This window comes from Lissotriton vulgaris, chromosome 5 (assembly GCF_964263255.1).
Source record: "Lissotriton vulgaris chromosome 5, aLisVul1.2, whole genome shotgun sequence".
NCBI classification, from domain to species: domain Eukaryota; kingdom Metazoa; phylum Chordata; class Amphibia; order Caudata; family Salamandridae; genus Lissotriton; species Lissotriton vulgaris.
Window position 1 is genome coordinate 1,912,038,936 of NC_141693.1, and position 21,515 is coordinate 1,912,060,450.

The 21,515-nt window shown below is 46.4% G+C and overlaps 1 protein-coding gene across 1 annotated transcript in view; it reads left to right on the forward strand.

The window, feature by feature from the left end:
- LOC147717703 (E3 ubiquitin-protein ligase TRIM39-like) overlaps positions 1–21,515 on the forward strand; it is a 113,807-nt gene that overhangs the window by 63,272 nt on the left and 29,020 nt on the right. Inside the window, exons 6-7 of the mRNA XM_086924490.1 lie at positions 7,749–7,769; positions 7,859–7,885. Coding sequence (XP_086780616.1) covers positions 7,749–7,769; positions 7,859–7,885 — 48 coding nt within the window. The remainder of the gene's footprint in view (positions 1–7,748; positions 7,770–7,858; positions 7,886–21,515) is intronic.

The window sequence follows — 21,515 nt, forward strand, 5'->3', positions numbered from 1 at the left end:
AACTCTAGCCACTTTGTTTAGGAGTTCCTGTTTGCCCTACTACAAACAATCCCACAATTGCACTTTATTCCTTAAATCCAAGATGTGGAAACGCTTTGTCCCTTGTGCAGAGTCTGTGTTCCTGCTCAGCGGTGCGCTCAGGGAAATGAGTACCCCCTCCTTTGTGGTCACTCATAACTGGAATTGGAGCTAGCTAGCTTTTTTCCCCACTGGATTTATAGCCAGCCCAGGTGCCTTCCTAAGGACTTACCTTTTACTTGTGAAAAGACAGGCCCTTTATTAGTTAATGAAGTTCCTGGGTCTATCCAAGATGGTCTTCCTGTAGGGAAGGCAAACAGCTCTCCACAACCAGCCATTGTTTCTGCTCTAGAGGCAGCTTTTACACCTCATTACATCAAGCAATGGCTGGCCTGCTGCTGTCAGGTTAATGGAAATTAGACCCCAGGAGCATCAAGGAAGGAAAACCTTTCTAAAGTTGCTGTTCTTAAACATAGATCTTGAATCGTAGAATTTAAGAATGGAAAAGAAACTAAGCTAGAACTGTACTTAGATGTGGAAATGTATTAGCTTGATCTCACAATATAAAAGAGAATACAGAGCTCTGCTAAACTAAATGAGATGTCTTATGAGTGGCACTTAGTAGTAACCGAGTAGATAGTACAGAGAGAGGTCTTAAGAACCATTACCCCCTCCTAAAGCTGCAGTGGGTCTATGCTCCTATCCTCTGCGACATGGCCAACAAGATCTTGCTGATGGCCCCTGAAGACATCACTAGCTCAATCTATTCAGAATGGGCAAGACGCTGCCAAATACATGATTCTTGCTGGGCTTGATACTATTGCTTTTCTGTGAAGGGCAGTTGGCACTGGTCGGGTGGCTCGCCGCAAAGCGTGGATGCGCTTCACAGGGTCTTTTGGAAACATACAAGCCTCTCTCATGGATATGCCTTTTGATGCATCGTGCTTTTTTTTTTTTAAGACTTTATTGATGTCTGTTCATTTTACACAGCATTCGCCTACAACCAGGAGGCCGGCTGCTATATTTATAACCATTTGTGTATAGCATGGCACATCAGTCCTCCGGAGTAGTAATACATCAGCATAAACATATTACCATTTATTAAATAACATATCAGCCTGCACCAAAAGTTTCAGTGTACGTCTTACTTTTATGATTTTTATAAACTTAACTCAACGTGTGACTCGATAGCTTAATTATGCAGTTCATACCATTGAATTGTACATCTCTAGGTTCATATGAGTAAGTTCTGACTGTAATTTCTCTTCACCTTTCCGCCCGGAGTTCTCTCTGCCCACCACCCTTCCCCCGATCTCCTTGTCCTTACCCTCACCGATTGTTGTCCCCTGCTCCGAGTTCAATCTATATCTTCCTCATCCTCTGAATCGTCCGTCTCTTCCTCTGATAAAGGTTCACATATATCCCCACGATAGCTGTTCCACGGAAGCCATAGTTTGTTCCATTTCTTAGGGTTAGCCCTTTGCTTGTACACTGATCGTTTAATCACCATGAGCATATCTACATTCCTACACCACTGTGCTCGGGTTGGGGCCTCTATTGCCCCCCATTTCTGCGCTATATCACGCTTGGCCACCATCAGTCCTATAATAGCTCATTGTTGTCCCTGGCGCGTCAGATCATTAGGCCCCCATACATTAAGCAGACACATGAGTTGATCTGGCGTAAGTAAGACCTCAAGAGTTTGTGAAATCGTACGCAATACTTGCCTCCAGTATTCCGCAATCAGTGGACATTCCCAGAGTGTGTGGAATAGTGTCCCTTCCTCACCACAGAAAGGGTAAAGTTGCCTCCAAAGGAGTTTGTTTTCTAGATTAGATTGAATTAATTATGGAACTGAGTTAAGTGCAGGTAACTTAATTGTCCTGAGTGAAATTAATTCCAGTGGGTTAAAAAACATTCATATACTTATGACTGATTAGACATAACAATACTTAACAACAAGACAAAAACAAATACAAATAGACATGTGTATAGGCAAAAAAGTGAATTTTATCAAAATTAGGTCATAAAGGGAAATATACAATGCAAAAGAAAATATGCAAAACAGGAATACAGGATAAGTATCTGAAAACAAATCAAGATCTCTGTAAAGCCTGTAAGCCGCCTATCCAAAATAAAGTTAGCAGAAGTTTCTTTTGGATAAAGCTGAGAGTCTCAGCTTTATCCAAAAGAAACTTCTGCTAACTTTATTTTGGATAGGCGGCTTACAGGCTATCCACAGTATTGTGTCTCCACGGGTCCGTTAACAGCTCCTTCCTGGCATTGAGCAGCGTTGCTGCCGCCGTCGGTTACCACTGTAGTTGCCGGTGAGACACGTCTGTGTGACTCGGGACGGGTCGTCCTGCGCCAAGATGGCGGCTTCACCTTCTCCGCCGTCGTCGCCTTCGCCGGAGTTAGCCCGCTGCCCGACACGGCCTGTTGCCCGTATCCTCAGTGTTCTTTGCAGAGTCTGTGTCGGGGACGCTCCCATGCGCAGCCCCGCCGAAGTTCGCTCACTGCTTCCGCGTACCATTGGGTCGGGCGCTTCCGATGTGTTGCGCCCCGCTCCGCTGCACTTCCGGTCGGCTTTAGCCACAGGCGAGTCCCCGGTCTGCAGTCACTGGTTAGGCCAATCTTGTCGCCGGGGATAACTTTACTTAGCCGCTTCTGTTACCGCCCAGCGGTAGCGTTTCAGGCGCCGCCCGGTCCCGGGCATCGGGTCCCCCAAATAGAGACCTATTCTTGGCCGGATAAGTGGTCGGATGGTTGGAGAGGCAGCTCTATCCCCGGAGCTCGCCTTTTAGGCAGCCGCCATGCTCAGCCGCTAGCCACGCCCCCGCATCGTGCCTTTTTAAGAGAATAAGCCATTTCTGCTATGGAAGAACTGCCAAATTGTTTCCTGCACAAATGTTGGACATCCCAGGCTTTCCCAGGGTGCTGGCATATAGGCACCGCCAGTCACCCCAGCCCCTGTGGCAGTCACCTAAGTCCATTAGAGGTCTGATCGTGGATTTTGAAGGCAGCACTCAGGTCATCAATGGTATCTGTTCTCCCAGTCTACTTCCCCTGCTGCCACAGCCATGAAACCTCTTTAGCTTACCATCAGTAGCACACAACTTCCCCTAGAGGTGAGATCCAGCACTTTCTCCCAGGGTTGTGAGCCATCACGCTTGACAAATGAGCCCTCCAAATCTTTCAGCAGCTTTGCCCTGATGTTTCTTTCTGCCAGGTGCACCTTCCTCTCACATTGAAGAAGCTCTCAGACGAGCCCCTATCCATTCTAATCCAAGGAGCCATCAATAGCGTTCTTGACTCTGAAATAGGAAAGAGTTGTTACTCCTGCTATATCTTTGTTTCAAAGATGGATGGAGGCCTTTGATCTATCTTAAGTCTCTGTCCGCTGAATGCCTTCTTGCGGAAGGACAGATTCCAAATGCTCAGGCAGACCCAGATTTCTACTATTATTGTAGATAGATATAAAACACATGGATATCTTAATAGAATCTCAGCCAACCAAAGCAAAATCTGCCCTTTAAAACCGCCAAGTCTTCAGATGTTTGCAGAATAATGCCTCTGTCATACTGAGGCGGAGGGAGCTACATAGTTTTTGTGCCAAATATCTAACGGAATGCACTCACCTGTCTGTGGTACTTGAGCCAGACTAAGATTAGCAGAGTGCAAGGATCTAGAAAGACAGTAAGTAGTCACAAAGTGCCTCAGATAAGGAGGTCTCGATTGTGAAAGCACACTACAGACAAATCAAAGTGCTATTAATTGGATGCGCTTCACCAGAGGCAGCCAGTGGAGGTTCCGGAGCTGAGTCGAGACAGTTCTGTACCTAAATATGTGACCATGGAGACGTACGGTTGCATTCTGGGTTATTTGGAGTCTTTTGTTTGAGACCTTTGAAGCTCTAAGATACAGATCATTTCCATACTCTATTTGTGATATGATCAGTGCCTGGACAATGGCCCTTTAGGTGGATGCAGGCAGGAGCCAGAAATCTTCCTCAGGCACCTCACCATACCAAAGCAGCAGCCAATCACAGTATTAGTCTGACCGTATAATCTCAATTCCTTTTCCAACCATATTCCCAAATTCTTCACCACCTTTATAACTTCCTGCAAGTCACTTCCTGCAAGACATCCTAATATGTGCAGTCACCAAGGTGAATACCACAGGCTCAGTTGGTTCCCAACTATCAAAATCTCAGTTTTGCTGACATTGAGTCCCGAGTCGAGGAGAATACTATCTGAGTATCATCCATATTAGAGATTATGGAAAAGCAAAAAGGTTCCATTAAAGGGTGGACATAGACATCAACCCCTTCGCTGCTAGGCCTTTTCCCCTCCTGTGCTAAGACTTTTTTTGGCTATTTGGGGTAGTGCGCACTTAGGCCCCTGTAAAATTTGACCACATAAGGTATCCATGCCAATTTTGCGTCCTTCTCTTCCAACATCATGGGGATACTAAAGGTATTCAGGGTTTGTGGATTCCCTTGGAGGGGTCCCAGAAATTATCCAAAATACAGTAACATTTTTGTTTTTGTTCAGAAAAATTGGAAAGATGGGCTACAAATGAAAGCCTCTGGGGTTTTCCCTGCAAATGTTATTAAAAAAGGGTTTGTGGGGCTGAAATCACCATTTTCCCAGCTTTTAGGGAATGACAGTCTTTTGTCAGAGAACCAACATTTTTTTACACAGTTTTGGGATTTTTCTGGGACATAGCCTATTTTTGCTATTTTTATTGCTTTCAACCTCCTTCTAGTTAATAGTAAAAATGAGTATGAAAGCAATAATGGATCCTGGAAAGCTATACATTTTAGAAAAGTAGACAAAATTCTGAATTCAGAAAGGGGTCATTTGTGTAGATCCATCAAGAATTCTTTATAGAAACTAACAGTTAAATATTGGAAACATTGAAAATTAGTTGAAAAAAACAGCCTTTTGTGTCAACGTTTTCACCTGTAACTTCTTGCAATTATGACAGCTCTTTGAAAGCAATATACTGTTACATTTGCTGGACCGTCCTGGTTGTGGGGATATATAGGACTTGTAGGTTCACCAAGAACCAGACGAACCCAGAGTGAAAAAGTGAGTAGCAATTTGTAATGGCTTTGTATTATGTACCAGGTATATAGCAATTATTGTGTGAAAATGTATACATGGAAAAATCGGTATGAAAGACACCTATGTATTTCTGAAATGGGAACAAATTATAGAGTTCAGAAACAGTACATATTCGCACATTTTTAAAATTGGGAATACTCATACTAGCATGAGAGTTATTGGTCATTTTTCAAAATGACTTCGTTTTTACACAATGTCTTTCGTTTGGAAGGCAGAAATGCATCATAAATCAATAGGTAATAACAGTTGCTTTACAAATCTGAATTACCCTAAGTCTCCCGATAAAAATGGTGCCTCACTTGTGTGGGTAGGAATGGTGTCTACGACTGGAAAGGGCTCAAAACCCAACGTGAACACACCACATTTACACAATGAAAATGTACCCTTTTTTTACTAAATGTGTAGCTGTCGTTTTTGAACCCTAGCTCTGCCGCCACCTGGGGAAACCTAGCAAACCTATACATTTTTTAAAACAAGACACCCACACCTTTTCGACAATTTTGGCTCGAACAGCGTTATGTGATATTGGCCGGTAATTGCAGGGGGTCCGATGGACTGAGATCCTTTCCAGGCTTTAGGGTAATAACCTTGGTTAAAGATTTTCACCAGATGGCTAGTATTACTTTTGGAGCCAATTGAGTTATCTTAGGGTGTCAGGGGCCTAAAGCGGAGGCCAAATTTGTAGATAGAAGCAAGTCCAACACCTAATCAGCCATCAGTGCTGAAAAGCATGAAAGAATGTATAGATTAGTATACAGGATGATTATTTTCTTATGACTCTGGGACGATGCTTCTGGTTCAGCCTCCAGTGAGAGCTCCCTTTGAGGTGGAGAGGCCTGCTGAGTATTTGCCATGAAGGTATTGTAAATATATTCTACCTTCACCTGAAAGAAGGAGGCTAGAGTATTGCACAGGGATTGGTTGTTGTTGGTCAGATCAAATAGGTCAGACCCACGTCATCTTAGTCGCTTTGGATTGGGCCAGGAGAGGGTGGTACCCTGAACATCTGGGCATGAACATCTGCCCTCTCTTCATGCTACCACTTCGGGATGATCTTGTGTCACAGGAGCAGGGTAGGGTCAGTTTCCCCAGATCCGGAGCAATGTACACCTCCATGCATCAGTTTCTCGAAGTTGTGGAGGTCATCCTGGCTGTCAGACATCCTTCCACACAAGGTGATGGGACACATTTGTGGCCTGGGCAGGAGCCCGCAGGCCAAACTGGTGATTTTGTATTGTTTGTTTTGCCTTTGACCCAGCAAGGCAGTGGTCACTATTCAAGTTTGACGGTCCTTTCGGACTTATTGTGTTTTCTGTACCAACTGTCCTTGTTTACACCTCCTGTTGTGATTAGGTTTATTAACCTCTTGCTTGCTGATGACGGCCGGGAGCCGTCATGGCACAAAGTGCTTGTGTGCTGATGACGGCTCCCGGCTGTCCTGACCGCACCCGCGATCGGAATGTGCCGCACAGGCGCAGAATCGATGCAGCATGCAAGGGGTTAAAGTTTTGACACACTTGTTCCCTTCCAAATGTTTTGCAATGTCACATGAGAACCTAACTTGGTCTTGACGGTTCTCATGTGTACATCCTTTTAGCTGATGCACTGTGCTTGTTTCACAATCTGACTCCAAAAACTGTGCTCTTCATTGCAATCATATTCTGACTCCAAAAACTGTATGCCTCATTGCAATCACTTCAGCTCATTAGCTGAGTGAGCTGCAGACACTGTTGATGCAACTTCCCTACAACAGCCTGTCTGCAGACAAACTGGTGCTCAGGACTTGGTGGCCTTCTTGGCAAAAGTCAAGACTTCTTTCCACGTAGGGCAATCCATCACTCTCCATCAGTTGGACCTTAAAAGAGCTTTCAAACTTGTTTGTACCAAGGGCTAGTGGGTGGATACTCAGCTTATTGTTGATTTCAGTGGGGCAAACAAAGGAAAGGCTGTTCAGAAAAGACCTCTATCAGGGTGAATTGCTCTTTGCCTTAAGATCTGCTGCACACTGGCTACAAAGCAGTCTCTGCTGGAAATGAAGGCCCATCCATCAAGGCTAAGAATGCTCCAGCTACATTGGCATGTGTCCTTGACCTCAGCAAGGCTGTGACGTGGTCATCGGTGCACATGTTCACAAAGCAATACTGCCTTGACAACCAGTACTGTGAGGACGGGCTTTTTGCCTGTCCAGTCATGCATGAAAGTCTGATTTGAATCCACCCCACAGACTCTCTGCTTTCGGGAGGTACTGCTTTGGTATCAATTCCAACGGTGAGACATCTGTGAATAGAAGTATTCATCAGAAGAGCAAATTTAGAGTAATTTATAGCACTGTTCGAGAATTGCGAAGACATATGCTTCCTGATCCAGGCTGGGGGCATGGGCAAGATTAGAAAGGTAAAGAATCTGTGGTTAGATAGAGTTTCCACCAGAAAGAGCATTACCTTGTTCAGTTGCATCACTTCTGGGAAAATGAAAAGAATGAGCATCTTCTAAACACTTAAACTATAATAAACCTTACCTCAAAAGGTATAAGACATATTAAAAAGCTATATGATAAGTTGGGATCTAATCTAGCGTTTTCTGTCTTTTGTTTTTATACAGAAATGTTTCCTGCAGAATTGGGTAAGTTTAATACATGAAATGTTTTAATCTATCCTATTTACTCTTTGTTGTCTAATTTCACATACCCTCTTTTCTTTTCTTAATTTTAGAGAGCAGATACATCAAACCTGGTGAATGTGAGTAATTTCCATATACTTGGAGATGTAGCACTTGCGAAGCCGCAAGTTACAGGGCTATAGAGGTTCCTCTTGGGGGTTCAAAGGAGTAATGTGCTGGTATTACCTAAACCTATTGAGCACCTATGACCTTGTGCTTTAGGACTCTTTTGTTTTTTCCAAGAGTTGTTCAGTTTGGGATTAATAAAGTGATGTGCTTGCTGGCAGAATTGTTTAGTTATCTGGCCTAACGTTTGGTGTTTTCTCTTCAATAGTTTTTGAAATTTGGATCTCTTTGTCAATGAGCTACCAAAGACAATGCACAGTTTTTGTTTTTAAAATCTAACTTTTTATGTTACATATCGGGGAATTCATAAAATTATAATAATGGAAAATAATTGAAACCTGGTATGACAAATGGATAACTTTGTCAATAAATCCGAGCTACATCAGATATTAGATTAAATCAATAGCAGACTAGTATGAGAAAAGATAAAAGAGTAGAGATTGGTTTGAGGACCTCTTAAAACCAGACAGAGCTGTCATATTGATTACTTAATTAAAGGAACATGGTTTGGGATTATAGGATTGGCAGATCAGTCAGCAGTCTCCAGCCCTGGGTTAATTTTTATTATGAACCTCAGGCAATAGTGTAACGAAAATACATCTAATAAATGAATATTGTTTTAACAATGACCAATGCCATAAAAAGATGTTTAGAAAAAAAAAACTATTACTACAGCCAACATTATGAAGAAGAGCTTTGACTCTTGGTGAGGGTAATCCTCCACCATGTGGTAAAAGCACACCATGCCCTTCACACTCTGTCTTGACCATGCTTAGACAGCCTTCACGGAGGCAGTTGTGTCTGCAGAGGCCACAAGTCCGTGACAGAGACTGATGTGGTAAGGATGGGATCAAGACGCATCCTGAGAGAAGGTTTCAGAAAAGTTTCCAATGTTTTATTTAAAAGCAAGAAAGCCAGAAAAATATCTAAAAGCTATCCCATTCTCCCTCATTTAGAGTTGGGAGTCATAAGTGTCACTGACCAAGCTAATGGAAGGTAGTGGTGGATGAAGAGTCGCACATCAAGAACAATTTGTGTGGGTAATGAGGTATTGATATAATTCAAAAAATAAGAAAAACTAATCTCAGTGCCACTCATAGTAAAAGAACACCCAACTACCTTGGGTGTAAATATCCGATTTAGTAACAAATGCTCCTTGTGTTTTAACGTTCAAACCTGATATACCCCGGTACTCCCAGCATTTAATGATTTATTATTGATCTAGTTTAATCAAGAATCCTGAAACAATTATGGGAACTCTAGACACAGGAAACACAGGCGTTCACTGATTTGTGTCTTTCATTGCTTTTTCTTTTCAATATTTTCAATTATAAAACATGATGTACAAAGACTTCAACACTTCATCGAAGTGGTGTTTCCAAAATCCTAAACAATAAATATGTTTACAGTAAAGTAACAGTTCAATCTTTGACGAAGAAAAAATACAGCAGCCAACGTGTTTCGTCACATCTGTCACTTTTCAAGGATTGGAAAAGGGAGTATGGCAAGTCCCAAACGAATGGAAACAAGTCAATAATTCAGGCGAACAGTCGTTTAGGGTAGTTCTGTAGATATCAGATAGACATGGCTTCCAGTGTGCTTCAACAAAGTTGGGTATCAAACGCTTATCATATCATATTGAAGATCAGTATAATAATAGTAAGAATACCATCAATTTAGTGGCAATCTGTTGGGTCAATATTCCTTGTAAGAAGTAGGGAGGCAAAGCAGTTGATAGCAGTAAATAAGTTAAACTGGCTTCGGATGGATTGTGACATGTCCCTTTCTGTTCCCTAAGGCTAGCGCTTCTGTGGTCTGTATCGCCAATTATTAAATCATTGATTTGATTTGATTTGATTTAAAATTATTTCTATAGCGCACGTATACCAGCGGTTTCTTGGCGCTGACTCTAACTGGATCCAAAGCTAGTAGGCAAAGAGGGGTGGGGGAAGATTAATCAAAAGACTTTTTGAACAGGTAAGTCTTGAGGTGCCTACGGAATTGAGGGTACTGAGTAATGGAGCGAAGTTCAAGGGGAAGGGAGTTCCAAAGGGTCGGGGCAAGGGTGGCGAATTTAGATCCTCCCCACTTCTTTCTCCGGAAACGGGGAACAGTGAGGAGGGATTGAGAAGACGAGCGTAGTTCCCGAATAGGGATGTATGGAGTGATCTCGGACGAGATAAAGGCCGGAGCCAAGCCAAGTCGGGCCAGGAAGGTCATGGTTGCGAGCTTGAATTGGACCCTGGCACCCACAGGGAGCCAGTGTAAAGATTTCAAGAGGGGGGTAGAGTGGTGGAATTTAGGGAGCTTGAAGACCAGGCGGGCCGCCTGGTTCTGAATCTGTTGTAGACGCCGCAAGCTGTAGGTGGGGATGCCGGCGTATAAAGCATTGCCGTAATCCAGGCGGGACACCACCATGGCCAGGATTATAAGTTTAAGGGCAGAAAAGGTGAAGAAGCGGGACACTCTGCGAATAGTTCGCAGGGAAAGAAAGGAGGAAGATACCACAGAGCTAACCTGGGAGTGGAGGGTGAGTTGTGAATTGATTTTTATACCTAGGGTTTTAACAGAGGAGGAGGGAGCAGGGGAAGTGCCAAGAGAGGGGGGCCAGAAGAGAGAGGACCAGGGGCTGGATGAACCACCCGTCAACACCAACTCGGTCTTGTCAGGGTTGAGTTTAAGATGGTTGTGGTTCATCCAGTCCCTTATATGGAGCATGACAAGAACAGAAGAGGGAGAAGAGGATAGATTGAAAACAAGCTGGAGGTCATCCGCATAGTTAAATACGGCGACCTCCATCTGTTGGAGGGAAGAGATAAGAGGGGCGAGATAGAGATTGAATAAGAGGGGGGAAAGGGAGGAGCCCTGGGGAACCCCGCACTGTACTCCCCGGACGTCCGCCGTGAAATCACCCAGACGGACAGCCTGGGTGCGGTCCCTCAGGAAGGAGGACAACCAGACCAGGGCGGTCCCCCCGATCCCCGCCGCCTCGACACGGGACAACAAGATGGTATGGTTGTGGAAAATAGAAAAATTGATGTACATAAGCAGCGTTCATTTCCCTTTTTCCCACTCCTCTCCCTGTATGCACCATGAATACCATAAAATATTGACCGTATCACTCCGCCAGTAAAAGCCCGTGCCCATATGTACATGACAGCCATTTTAGGCACCTTGGCCTCTTGCCCACTCATTAGAATCACTGGCTTCCCTCCTGCGCGCATTTGAGCACCCCCCTCCCACTCTCACATGCATAGACCATGAAACCCAGCACTCTGCGCGACCCTGCTATGAAAGGCAACCCTCCTGCTTGACCCAGGCACCCCCCCCCCCATTTCCCTCTTGAAGAAGCATCCTTCGCCTCAGCTGACATAGCCCCCAGCTGTATCTGACTGCCCCTGTTCTCTCATGTACGGGTCATAAGACCTCTCTCTCTCTCTGTGCGACTCTGACCCTGCGCGCACCCTGACCCCCCTCCTTCTCCCTCACATGGACAAGTCATAACCCTTCCTCCTCTGCAAGACCCTGTCCTTGGGAGTCACGGCCGCGCCTGACCAACACCTCCTTCCCTTCCATGAATGCCCCTCTGTTGACAAGCCTTCCCTCCGCGCTCGATTGTCCACGCGGCATGAATACCACTCCTTTGATGACCCCTTCCCCCGAGTCCGGCTGACCACACATGTCCGAGGCCATCGCCTGAGCCGGGAGATACCATTTACTACCCTTATTGTATGAAGTCACTCCTCTTCAAAGGACCCACTATTGATCCTGGTCTCCCCACCCCCTGGGCTACGATCAGGCGCACACATCCTAATAATCAGCGGAACATTCAGCTGCGTCATTGCCCCCTCTCTTATCAGCAGGTCAAGGGTCCTTATTGTGAACACATGTGGGGTAGGATTGACACGAGGGTTATGGGGATGTCTTTTCTTTGTCACACAACATCGTGATTGTAATACCAAGTGTTTTGTAAAGTATAAAAGCCAGAGTCTCAGCTCACTTGTTAGAGCACCTCCTGATGGCACCTTGTTTCGTGTCTGAAATGACAGGCTCTCCTCATGAGAATTAAACTCTGTTCTTGATTCCTGCTTCCAAGCGCCCGTCTCTTTATTTGGTAACTATTCAGAATGGGAACTAAGAGGCGTCTTGCGCCAGCAGCCTGGGCATCGATGGTAATATGGGCTCCTGTTCCACAATTGGCGTCCCAACGCGGGGTCCATCAGTGACATGAGGTCCAGTAAGAGAGATCCAGACGATGAGGTGAACATCTAAATGATCGGAGTATACCTGCCTTGAGAGGGCCCTCGTCCGGCTGCCGATTGAATGAACTTCACCTATTCTGAACGGACCTCTCTTGAGTGACCTACTGTCCTGACTGGAATCCCACAGGACTGCTGCGGTAAAATCATGGAGTAAGAGAACGATCGGGCGCTGGAAGGAGGAAGGCGAAGAACTGCCCACACGGTCCGGTCCGGGTAAGGTCGCGTAAATGCGACAAATTGTGAAATGATTGTTTGTTGGATAATACTAGTATTACGCTTTGTTGAAACCTCTGGAGATTCACTGTCTGCAAACGGGGAAAAACAAACAGGCTCTCTCTTTGCAAGCAGTGAAGGATAGGTAACGCAGACTTTTGTCCCCATTGTAATCCGTCGTGCCTATCTTCCTCCCCCACTGTTTCCCGAACTGTCGTTCGTGGATTATTGTCTGGAGATTCTTTGTCTGCAAACAGGGAAGAACAAGGTCTCGCTTTGCAGGTAGAGAAAGAGTGGGTAACGATAACTTTTCGTGCCCACTTATTCTCCCCACTGAATTGTTTGATTGAACGAACATTGATTGTTCGGAATTTGGTTCGTTTGAGGTATTCACCGCCGCCAAACAACGGAGAATAGAAATATTCTGCCTAGTCTTTGCCCGCAGTGATAAGATAGGTAATGCAGACTTTTGTCCCCGTTGTAATCCGTCATGCCTATCTTCTCCCCACTGGTTGGTAGCCTGTTTAGCCCGGACCGCTTATTAGAGATGAACCATCCAGCTCCACTGGAGGGCACACCTAATAAGGACATGTTCATTAAGTGTGGATTAGTCGCTATAGCTTATAATAGGTTATGGCATAAAAATACAAGAAAAAGAGTTGAGCGAAATCAGTAGGCCACTGATGAGTTATCAACTTCGCTAAAAATAAAATAAGAAACGTTAGAAATAACTCGCAATAAGAAACATAAAAAATGGCGAGGGAACACAAGCTTGACACCAAGGCAGCCACGAGGTAGCTAGGTTCCGTTGCCTATTTCTGCCCAAAACATGTCTGCCTCATTGCCCACCACGCCCAAATAACGGTCACATGAAATAGAAACAATTCAATAGGTACCTACCCCCATTCCGGAAGCTCCCGAAATGCAACAGGTCCGCGGTCACGCCCATCCGGAAGGCGAGGCCTCGAAGCACGAGGGGCTCGCCTGGCCACGGTCAGGGGGAGATGATGTTGGGCAGGCGGTCCAAAGAATGACAAGGACCTCTCCATCTCTTCTCTTCTGCCGCCCTGCGGGCCGCGGGGTGAGAGGGGGCTGTCTTGCCTCGGCCACCGACCACCTCTCTCTCCCACCCGATCCGGCTTTCGCCGAAGGCCGAAGCCAAGGCGAGGATGACGGCATTTCTTTCAGCTATAATGGCTGCAACTACACCCAACGCCTGACAGTTGCAAGTAGTCCCGCCACATGCCATCGCCTGCATAGTGACAAGTAGTCCCGCCACATGTCCACTTCTGGACAGTTCCAGGTAGTCCCGCCACATGTCAAGAGAAAAGGGGGGGCTGTCTTGCCTCAGCCGCCGACCACCCCCCCCCCCATCTTCAATAGCCAGCACGGCCAATATCGAAGCGACGGAGCCGAGGAACGGCGCGGGGTCGCTGGAAAGGGGAGGCGGCGCGAACGAGCCTCCCCCACCTCCCTCCAGGTGGAGGCTTCCAGCGACACCCCAAATGCTCTTTGCTTAAAGAGGGTCAACATCAAAAAGCGGTCTTCTGCCCAGGACGGGCACGCACCCCATGCCTTCTCTCCTCAACCTTGAAGATTCTATGAGAGCCGGGGGGCACCCCGATCCCTCCGCATGGGCGCCCCCGCCCCCTTCACTGGGAACGACGGCATCGGTGCAACTCCTGCCGGCGCCAGCCTCGGATGGGAAATGGCTAAAGTGCAGCCACGGCACAGACTTGTTCAGTTCCGGTGGAACACCAGAATGACCCGGTAGGAAAATTGTTGCCGCCCTCCCCACTCTTTGACTCATGGCCCATATTTGTTAGACTGTTAACCACATAGCACAAAACTTTTTGAACTCCCAACGGAAGGTTCTGGTCCAACCACGAGTCATTGGAGATATTCTGACTGTGCTGGAACTCGCCTGACCCCACCCAAAATGGCGCCGACACAAAATGAGACTTTTGAATAAACTTTATTGCACCCTGACCACGCAGCTTTTTGCCCCGAGATATGTATGTAGTTTTCTTGGATAATGAAAGTAGATACGAAGGAGATTGAGTATGTGCTTGGACAATGAACTGACTTAGGGTGGGTACTGATTATGATTTGGAAAATGAACTGGTGTAATTTAGGTAATGAATGAACATTGGATAATGAATTTATGAATTTATTAAAGATGAATTACCGACATGCATCATGCTTGCTCTGTAGGGAAGTTTGATATGATTTTATTGCACTGCTGCACTTTATGCAATGAACTGCCACCAACTTCGTTCTTCTTATACACAGTTTCAATCTGCTTCGTAGCCGGCCCACTAAGTTGTAGGCCTGTATTCATAAGTCAAAACTTTTTATTAAAAGTATTTTGAAAAAGAAAGCATGGTTGTAGCGGTTGCATTAATGAGTTTTGGATATCTTACTACTGTGAGCAAAGAATAAGTATGATGAAGGATGTAGATCAAAAAGGATCAGATATTTAGCAGCTACATTATGCGTGACAAGCAGCCAGAAAAGTGTTTTAGAGACCTTTAAAACGACACCACAGAAATGCCACCTGACCGTCACCCTTGCACCCGATAAAGAGGGTTACGACCAAGTAACTCATGTAGATATGCAGATCGTCAATGATTATCTATCTGACATTACTGGTCCCTCTGGGCTTAAACGCCGAGATGGTAAAGAAATGCAGTACGTGGAGATAGGTCGAGTATGTGGTAGGTAAAAGCATTTTCGGACTGCTGCATGCTGATGTACTTTGAATGCTGCCCCCCACCCCTTCTTTTCCCTCCCTTCTGCAGGTCACGTCAGAACGTCGGCTGAAGTGTGGGAGAGCGATGGTCGGATCACCGACGAAAAGGGAAAGAGGGAATATGTGTGTAGTCGTTATAACGATAAATTTTTAAAAGACGTAGACTTAACATGACTGTTCCTCCTTAGAACATAGCGACTGGGAGGATGGACTGACATAGAAACTGGACAGGTACTGAATGACGAAAAATTGACTAGAAAGGACGGGTTAAATAATGTAACTGGACGTTTGACTAGGTAGGGAAAGGACAAAAGAAAAATATACGGGTAAGGGTTACCACGGCACCACCCGTCTGGGAAGTTAGAAATGTTGCTGATGCTCAAAATGCACTGCCCCCTTTCTCACACTCTTATAGATGTAGCCAAGCTGTCCGACTGTTCTCCCGATCAAATACTTGCCGTTGCCTCAGCCTGGAGAACTTCCCACCAAAGGAAGGAACTGAAAAATGGTTTAAGATCCAACCATGGGTAACTAGCACGACCAGGTTAACTTTTGATCGACCAACTGAGGTGTGAGTATTGGCAATTGGGAACGCTCGCAGACGTGACAAGCGAGAAGAAAAAGGAGGGAAGGGTAGAAAGAGCTAAGCACATAGATAAATAGGATAGTAAAGATACGTAGGATATAATATGGATTCTGTTGGCCACCTGTTGTTTTCTGTTTTGTTGTGAATGTCTTATATATGTGTAGTACATGTGCTGTCTTCCCTGTCTGAGTGTGTGTGTATGTAATGAACGGACTTATGTCTTCCCTCTGTCTGTATCTGCGTGTTACCTGACCTTTGCTGTTCTGTGTTGTGAGCGCACTAAATGACCTATTACCGTACACGTCTTTCTCTCTCTCTCCCCTCGATCTCTCTCTCTCCCTCTATCTGTCTCTCTCTCTCTCTCTCTCTCTCTCTCTCTCTCTCTCTCTCTCTCTCTCTCTACATGTCATATGTGTACTGAATAGCTCGTTTAGATTGCGGACGACTCTCACTCTCTGAGAGTCTCCCTATTTCCTCTTCCTTTTTATGGTAAAACCGTGCCTCGCTGGCACCAGTCTGATTGGATACTTATTGAACGCGAAGGTGTTCAGCGAAATTGACCGAAACTAAAATGATTGTATCTCGCCATATTACTACCTCTCCTTTCTGCAAAAATGAATGAACTCGAATTGGCTGAGAAGGAAAGGACAGGTAAGACGACTAAGGTCCCCCAATTTGGCCTTTTATAGGGGAACTGTATGTCAATGGCACCTTATTTTTCTGTTCATCAGAGACGAACACCAACGTCTAGATTGACCCCCAATGCCCAGATTGCCCCACCCTTTTTCACCCAAGCGCAAATGCCCGAAGCGTCCCCGCCCCACTTGATTGACCCCGGCTACTGTCCCCGATATATATATATGATGACCATGAGTAACTGCCGCCCTTCGAGAAAAACCTGTTTGACCCTGTCTTTCAATGATTGCACCCCGCTCTGTTTGAAAGAGTTAGCCAGCTCTAAAGGGAAATGTAAGACTGTTCAGGCTCGGGTTAGAAGGACGAGTCTCCCCTGAATGTTGTCAATCTTGGGGTTTTTGATGAAATACGCAAGTGACAGGAGTCTGACCTCTGTCCATATATGTCATGAACGAACGCCGATTGGACTTGGTGCGAACGCAGTAGAAATACCCACCTACTTACTTCATGGTAATAGACTTCTGACTATGACCAATGAGCATAACGCCAGGTGCTAGGATTGCGATTGGAATTCAAATGTAAAAATCTCTTCTCCTGCCAGTTCTCTAAAACTTGTTTTTACCCATTTAAAGATACTCAATCACCGGAGGAGAAGGGCCGGACGTGACGCACAGCCTGGCTGCAGATCATGAGACACATGCGACCTCGACCAAAGGTGGAGCCGCAGCACAACAAGAAACGGGACGAGGCAGCACTCTCAAAGGCGGTAAAGGAAAGGATGAAGGGCTGTCCTGAAGCTCTCTGTCCGCCAACCCACGTGTGCCTGGAGCCTCCGTCCCCCTTTTCAAGCCCGATTGATGGGCCCGCTTGCTTGTTATCCATTGCTCCCTTGGTCCCTTTGGTGTGTCCCAGGAAATCTGCCCCCACTCCGCCCTCTCACTCCCATCGACTATTTGAACAACACACCCTCTTTTCCATGTGACTTCTTGCCAAAAAGGAAGAACAGCCTTCAGGTGGGAATAGGGTGTTGCCACGGAAATATAGGTGCCGAGCATAAGGCACCACTAAAAGGATTGGTTAGGGAACAGGACTGTGGTCTAACAGCAGAGGACTGACCGCACCCTGCAACGTGTAAGGATGGATCTGAGCTGGGCCTATAGCTCCACCGCCGGTGCTCAACAGCGCCAACGAAAGGACACGGACTAGAGCCTACCAGTGATGGCTCACTGCTAAAAAAAAGACACTGTGACGAAGAGATCTTATTGGACTGAATTCCTCCCTCAACTACTTGGTCAAAATGTTCATTGGTCACATTCGTTTTCGAAAGTCAGAAGAATTTATGCTATGTACTACGTTTACAAATGCAATTTCCTATGTACTGCATTTTGCCAATCGCACCAACTGTTCATGATTTTTATGCAATATGTTAGTATTGACAAATGCTATTTCATCAACCACATGTTTATATGTACGCCCCTTAACTAGGAAGGATAGGAAAATGAACTTCGTTGTTTATATGTACGCCCCTTAACTAGGAAGGATAGGAAAATGAACTTCGTTGTTTATACGTACCCCCATCAACTACAAAAATGAACTCTGTTATGTAAAAAGGGGCGACTGTGGAAAATAGAAAAATTGATGTACATAAGCAGCGTTCATTTCCCTTTTTCCCACTCCTCTCCCTGTATGCACCATGAATACCATAAAATATTGACCGTATCACTCCGCCAGTAAAAGCCCGTGCCCATATGTACATGACAGCCATTTTAGGCACCTTGGCCTCTTGCCCACTCATTAGAATCACTGGCTTCCCTCCTGCGCGCATTTGAGCACCCCCCACCCACTCTCACATGCATAGACCATGAAACCCAGCACTCTGCACGACCCTGCTATGAAAGGCAACCCTCCTGCTTGACCCAGGCACCCCCCCCCCCCCATTTCCCTCTTGAAGAAGCATTCTTCGCCTCAGCTGACATAGCCCCCAGCTGTATCTGACTGCCCCTGTTCTCTCATGTACGGGTCATAAGACCTCTCTCTCTCTCTGTGCGACTCTGACCCTGCGCGCACCCTGACCCCCCTCCTTCTCCCTCACATGGAAAAGTCATAACCCTTCCTCCTCTGCAAGACCCTGTCCTTGGGAGTCACGGCCGCGCCTGACCAACACCTCCTTCCCTTCCATGAATGCCCCTCTGTTGACAAGCCTTCCCTCCGCGCTCGATTGTCCTCGCGGCATGAATACCACTCCTTTGATGACCCCTTCCCCCGAGTCCGGCTGACCACACATGTCCGAGGCCATCGCCTGAGCCGGGAGATACCATTTACTACCCTTATTGTATGAAGTCACTCCTCTTCAAAGGACCCACTATTGATCCTGGTCTCCCCACCCCCTGGGCTACGATCAGGCGCACACATCCTAATAATCAGCGGAACATTCAGCTGCGTCATTGCCCCCTCTCTTATCAGCAGGTCAAGGGTCCTTATTGTGAACACATGTGGGGTAGGATTGACACGAGGGTTATGGGGATGTCTTTTCTTTGTCACACAACATCGTGATTGTAATACCAAGTGTTTTGTAAAGTATAAAAGCCAGAGTCTCAGCTCACTTGTTAGAGCACCTCCTGATGGCACCTTGTTTCGTGTCTGAAATGACAGGCTCTCCTCATGAGACTTAAACTCTGTTCTTGATTCCTGCTTCCAAGCGCCCGTCTCTTTATTTGGTAACTATTCAGAATGGGAACTAAGAGGCGTCTTGCGCCAGCAGCCTGGGCATCGATGGTAATATGGGCTCCTGTTCCACAATTGGTTCCCTGACCGGGAATCGAACCCGGGCCGCAGCGGTGAGAGCGCCGAATCCTAACCACTAGAGAACAGGAGCCCATATTACCATCAATGCCCAGGCTGCTGGCGCAAGACGCCTCTTAGTTCCCATTCTGAATAGTTACCAAATAAAGAGACGGGCGCTTGGAAGCAGGAATCAAGAACAGAGTTTAATTCTCATGAGGAGAGCCTGTCATTTCAGACACGAAACAAGGTGCCATCAGGAGGTGCTCTAACAAGTGAGCTGAGACTCTGGCTTTTATACTTTACAAAACACTTGGTATTACAATCACGATGTTGTGTGACAAAGAAAAGACATCCCCATAACCCTCGTGTCAATCCTACCCCACATGTGTTCACAATAAGGACCCTTGACCTGCTGATAAGAGAGGGGGCAATGACGCAGCTGAATGTTCCGCTGATTATTAGGATGTGTGCGCCTGATCGTAGCCCAGGGGGTGGGGAGACCAGGATCAATAGTGGGTCCTTTGAAGAGGAGTGACTTCATACAATAAGGGTAGTAAATGGTATCTCCCGGCTCAGGCGATGGCCTCGGACATGTGTGGTCAGCCGGACTCGGGGGAAGGGGTCATCAAAGGAGTGGTATTCATGCCGCGTGGACAATCGAGCGCGGAGGGAAGGCTTGTCAACAGAGGGGCATTCATGGAAGGGAAGGAGGTGTTGGTCAGGCGCGGCCGTGACTCCCAAGGACAGGGTCTTGCAGAGGAGGAAGGGTTATGACTTGTCCATGTGAGGGAGAAGGAGGGGGGTCAGGGTGCGCGCAGGGTCAGAGTCGCACAGAGAGAGAGAGAGGTCTTATGACCCGTACATGAGAGAACAGGGGCAGTCAGATACAGCTGGGGGCTATGTCAGCTGAGGCGAAGGATGCTTCTTCAAGAGGGAAATGGGGGGGGGGTGCCTGGGTCAAGCAGGAGGGTTGCCTTTCATAGCAGGGTCGCGCAGAGTGCTGGGTTTCATGGTCTATGCATGTGAGAGTGGGAGGGGGGTGCTCAAATGCGCGCAGGAGGGAAGCCAGTGATTCTAATGAGTGGGCAAGAGGCCAAGGTGCCTAAAATGGCTGTCATGTACATATGGGCACGGGCTTTTACTGGCGGAGTGATACGGTCAATATTTTATGGTATTCATGGTGCATACAGGGAGAGGAGTGGGAAAAAGGGAAATGAACGCTGCTTATGTACATCAATTTTTCTATTTTCCACATGGTCAACCGTGTCAAAGGCGGCTGAAAGATCGAGGAGGACAAGGGCCTGGTGCTCATTGAATGCTGGGAGTGCCGGGATATATCAGCTTTGAACATAAGTGCCAATGACTCTGCCGTTGGGAAAGCCTTCCTCAGGAGCACACACTGTTGGAGATGGCATCCGAAAATCACCGGAGGCCTTCAAAGCCATATCAGCTCTCTGGGTTCTCATATGAACCATTATGGTCCCGAACAAGAATTACGCCTCCCTGGTCATTAGTTTTTTATTTTAGTGAAAAAGACTTCTGGTAAGGAAATGCCTCTTTTTGTATGTCGCCCCATGTTTTTTGACTGATGCTGTTGGTTTTTTGACTCTTAGAGTGCACTGAGGCCTGCTAACCAGATCTCAGTGCCAGTGCCCTGGCCCTAAAGTGTATGTCGTATTGGCTGTACCCATTCGCAAATGGCTAACTTACCTACAGGTTCCTGGTAAATGGCTCCCTGGTACTCTGGGCAGGTAAGTTAGAGGGGTAACCCCAGGCTTGCACTGTTTGTGCCACCCTGGAGTTCCTCCAAGTAAGACACGTCTCCCAGTCCGCCACTGCAGACTAAGAGAGCAGTCCTGCACTGCTAGCCCAACGTTGCCATTGAAAGCAATATCAAAGCCGGCACTTCTCTTGTACATGTGTGTTAGGCACCCAGCAGGCAGGCCTACCAAGTCCTAAAGGCAGGGTGCAATATATGACACAGGCAGAACATGTATCTTACATGTTCTGACGGTAAAGCCCACAAAACTACAGTTTTTAGTGTGGAAAGACTTGGTCGCCCAATTGGCAAGTACAGAGTACATGGGCATACGAAGGTATCAAACAACTCATTACATTAAGCCTGACTTGTATTGTAGTGTAGTTCCTATATCCCCGATAGGCTCTGCGCATTTGAATATTATACACTATAGTTTTGACATAGGACTAAGGTCAGTATGTCTCTATCGAGTACATTAAACGTAATTACTTGTGTGTGCCAGCTAACTCGGAGGTCACTAGAAACTTTCTCGAATGAACAAGAAGGCATTAGTTTCTGACAACCGCATAAACATGACAGCTTTGTTTCCCTT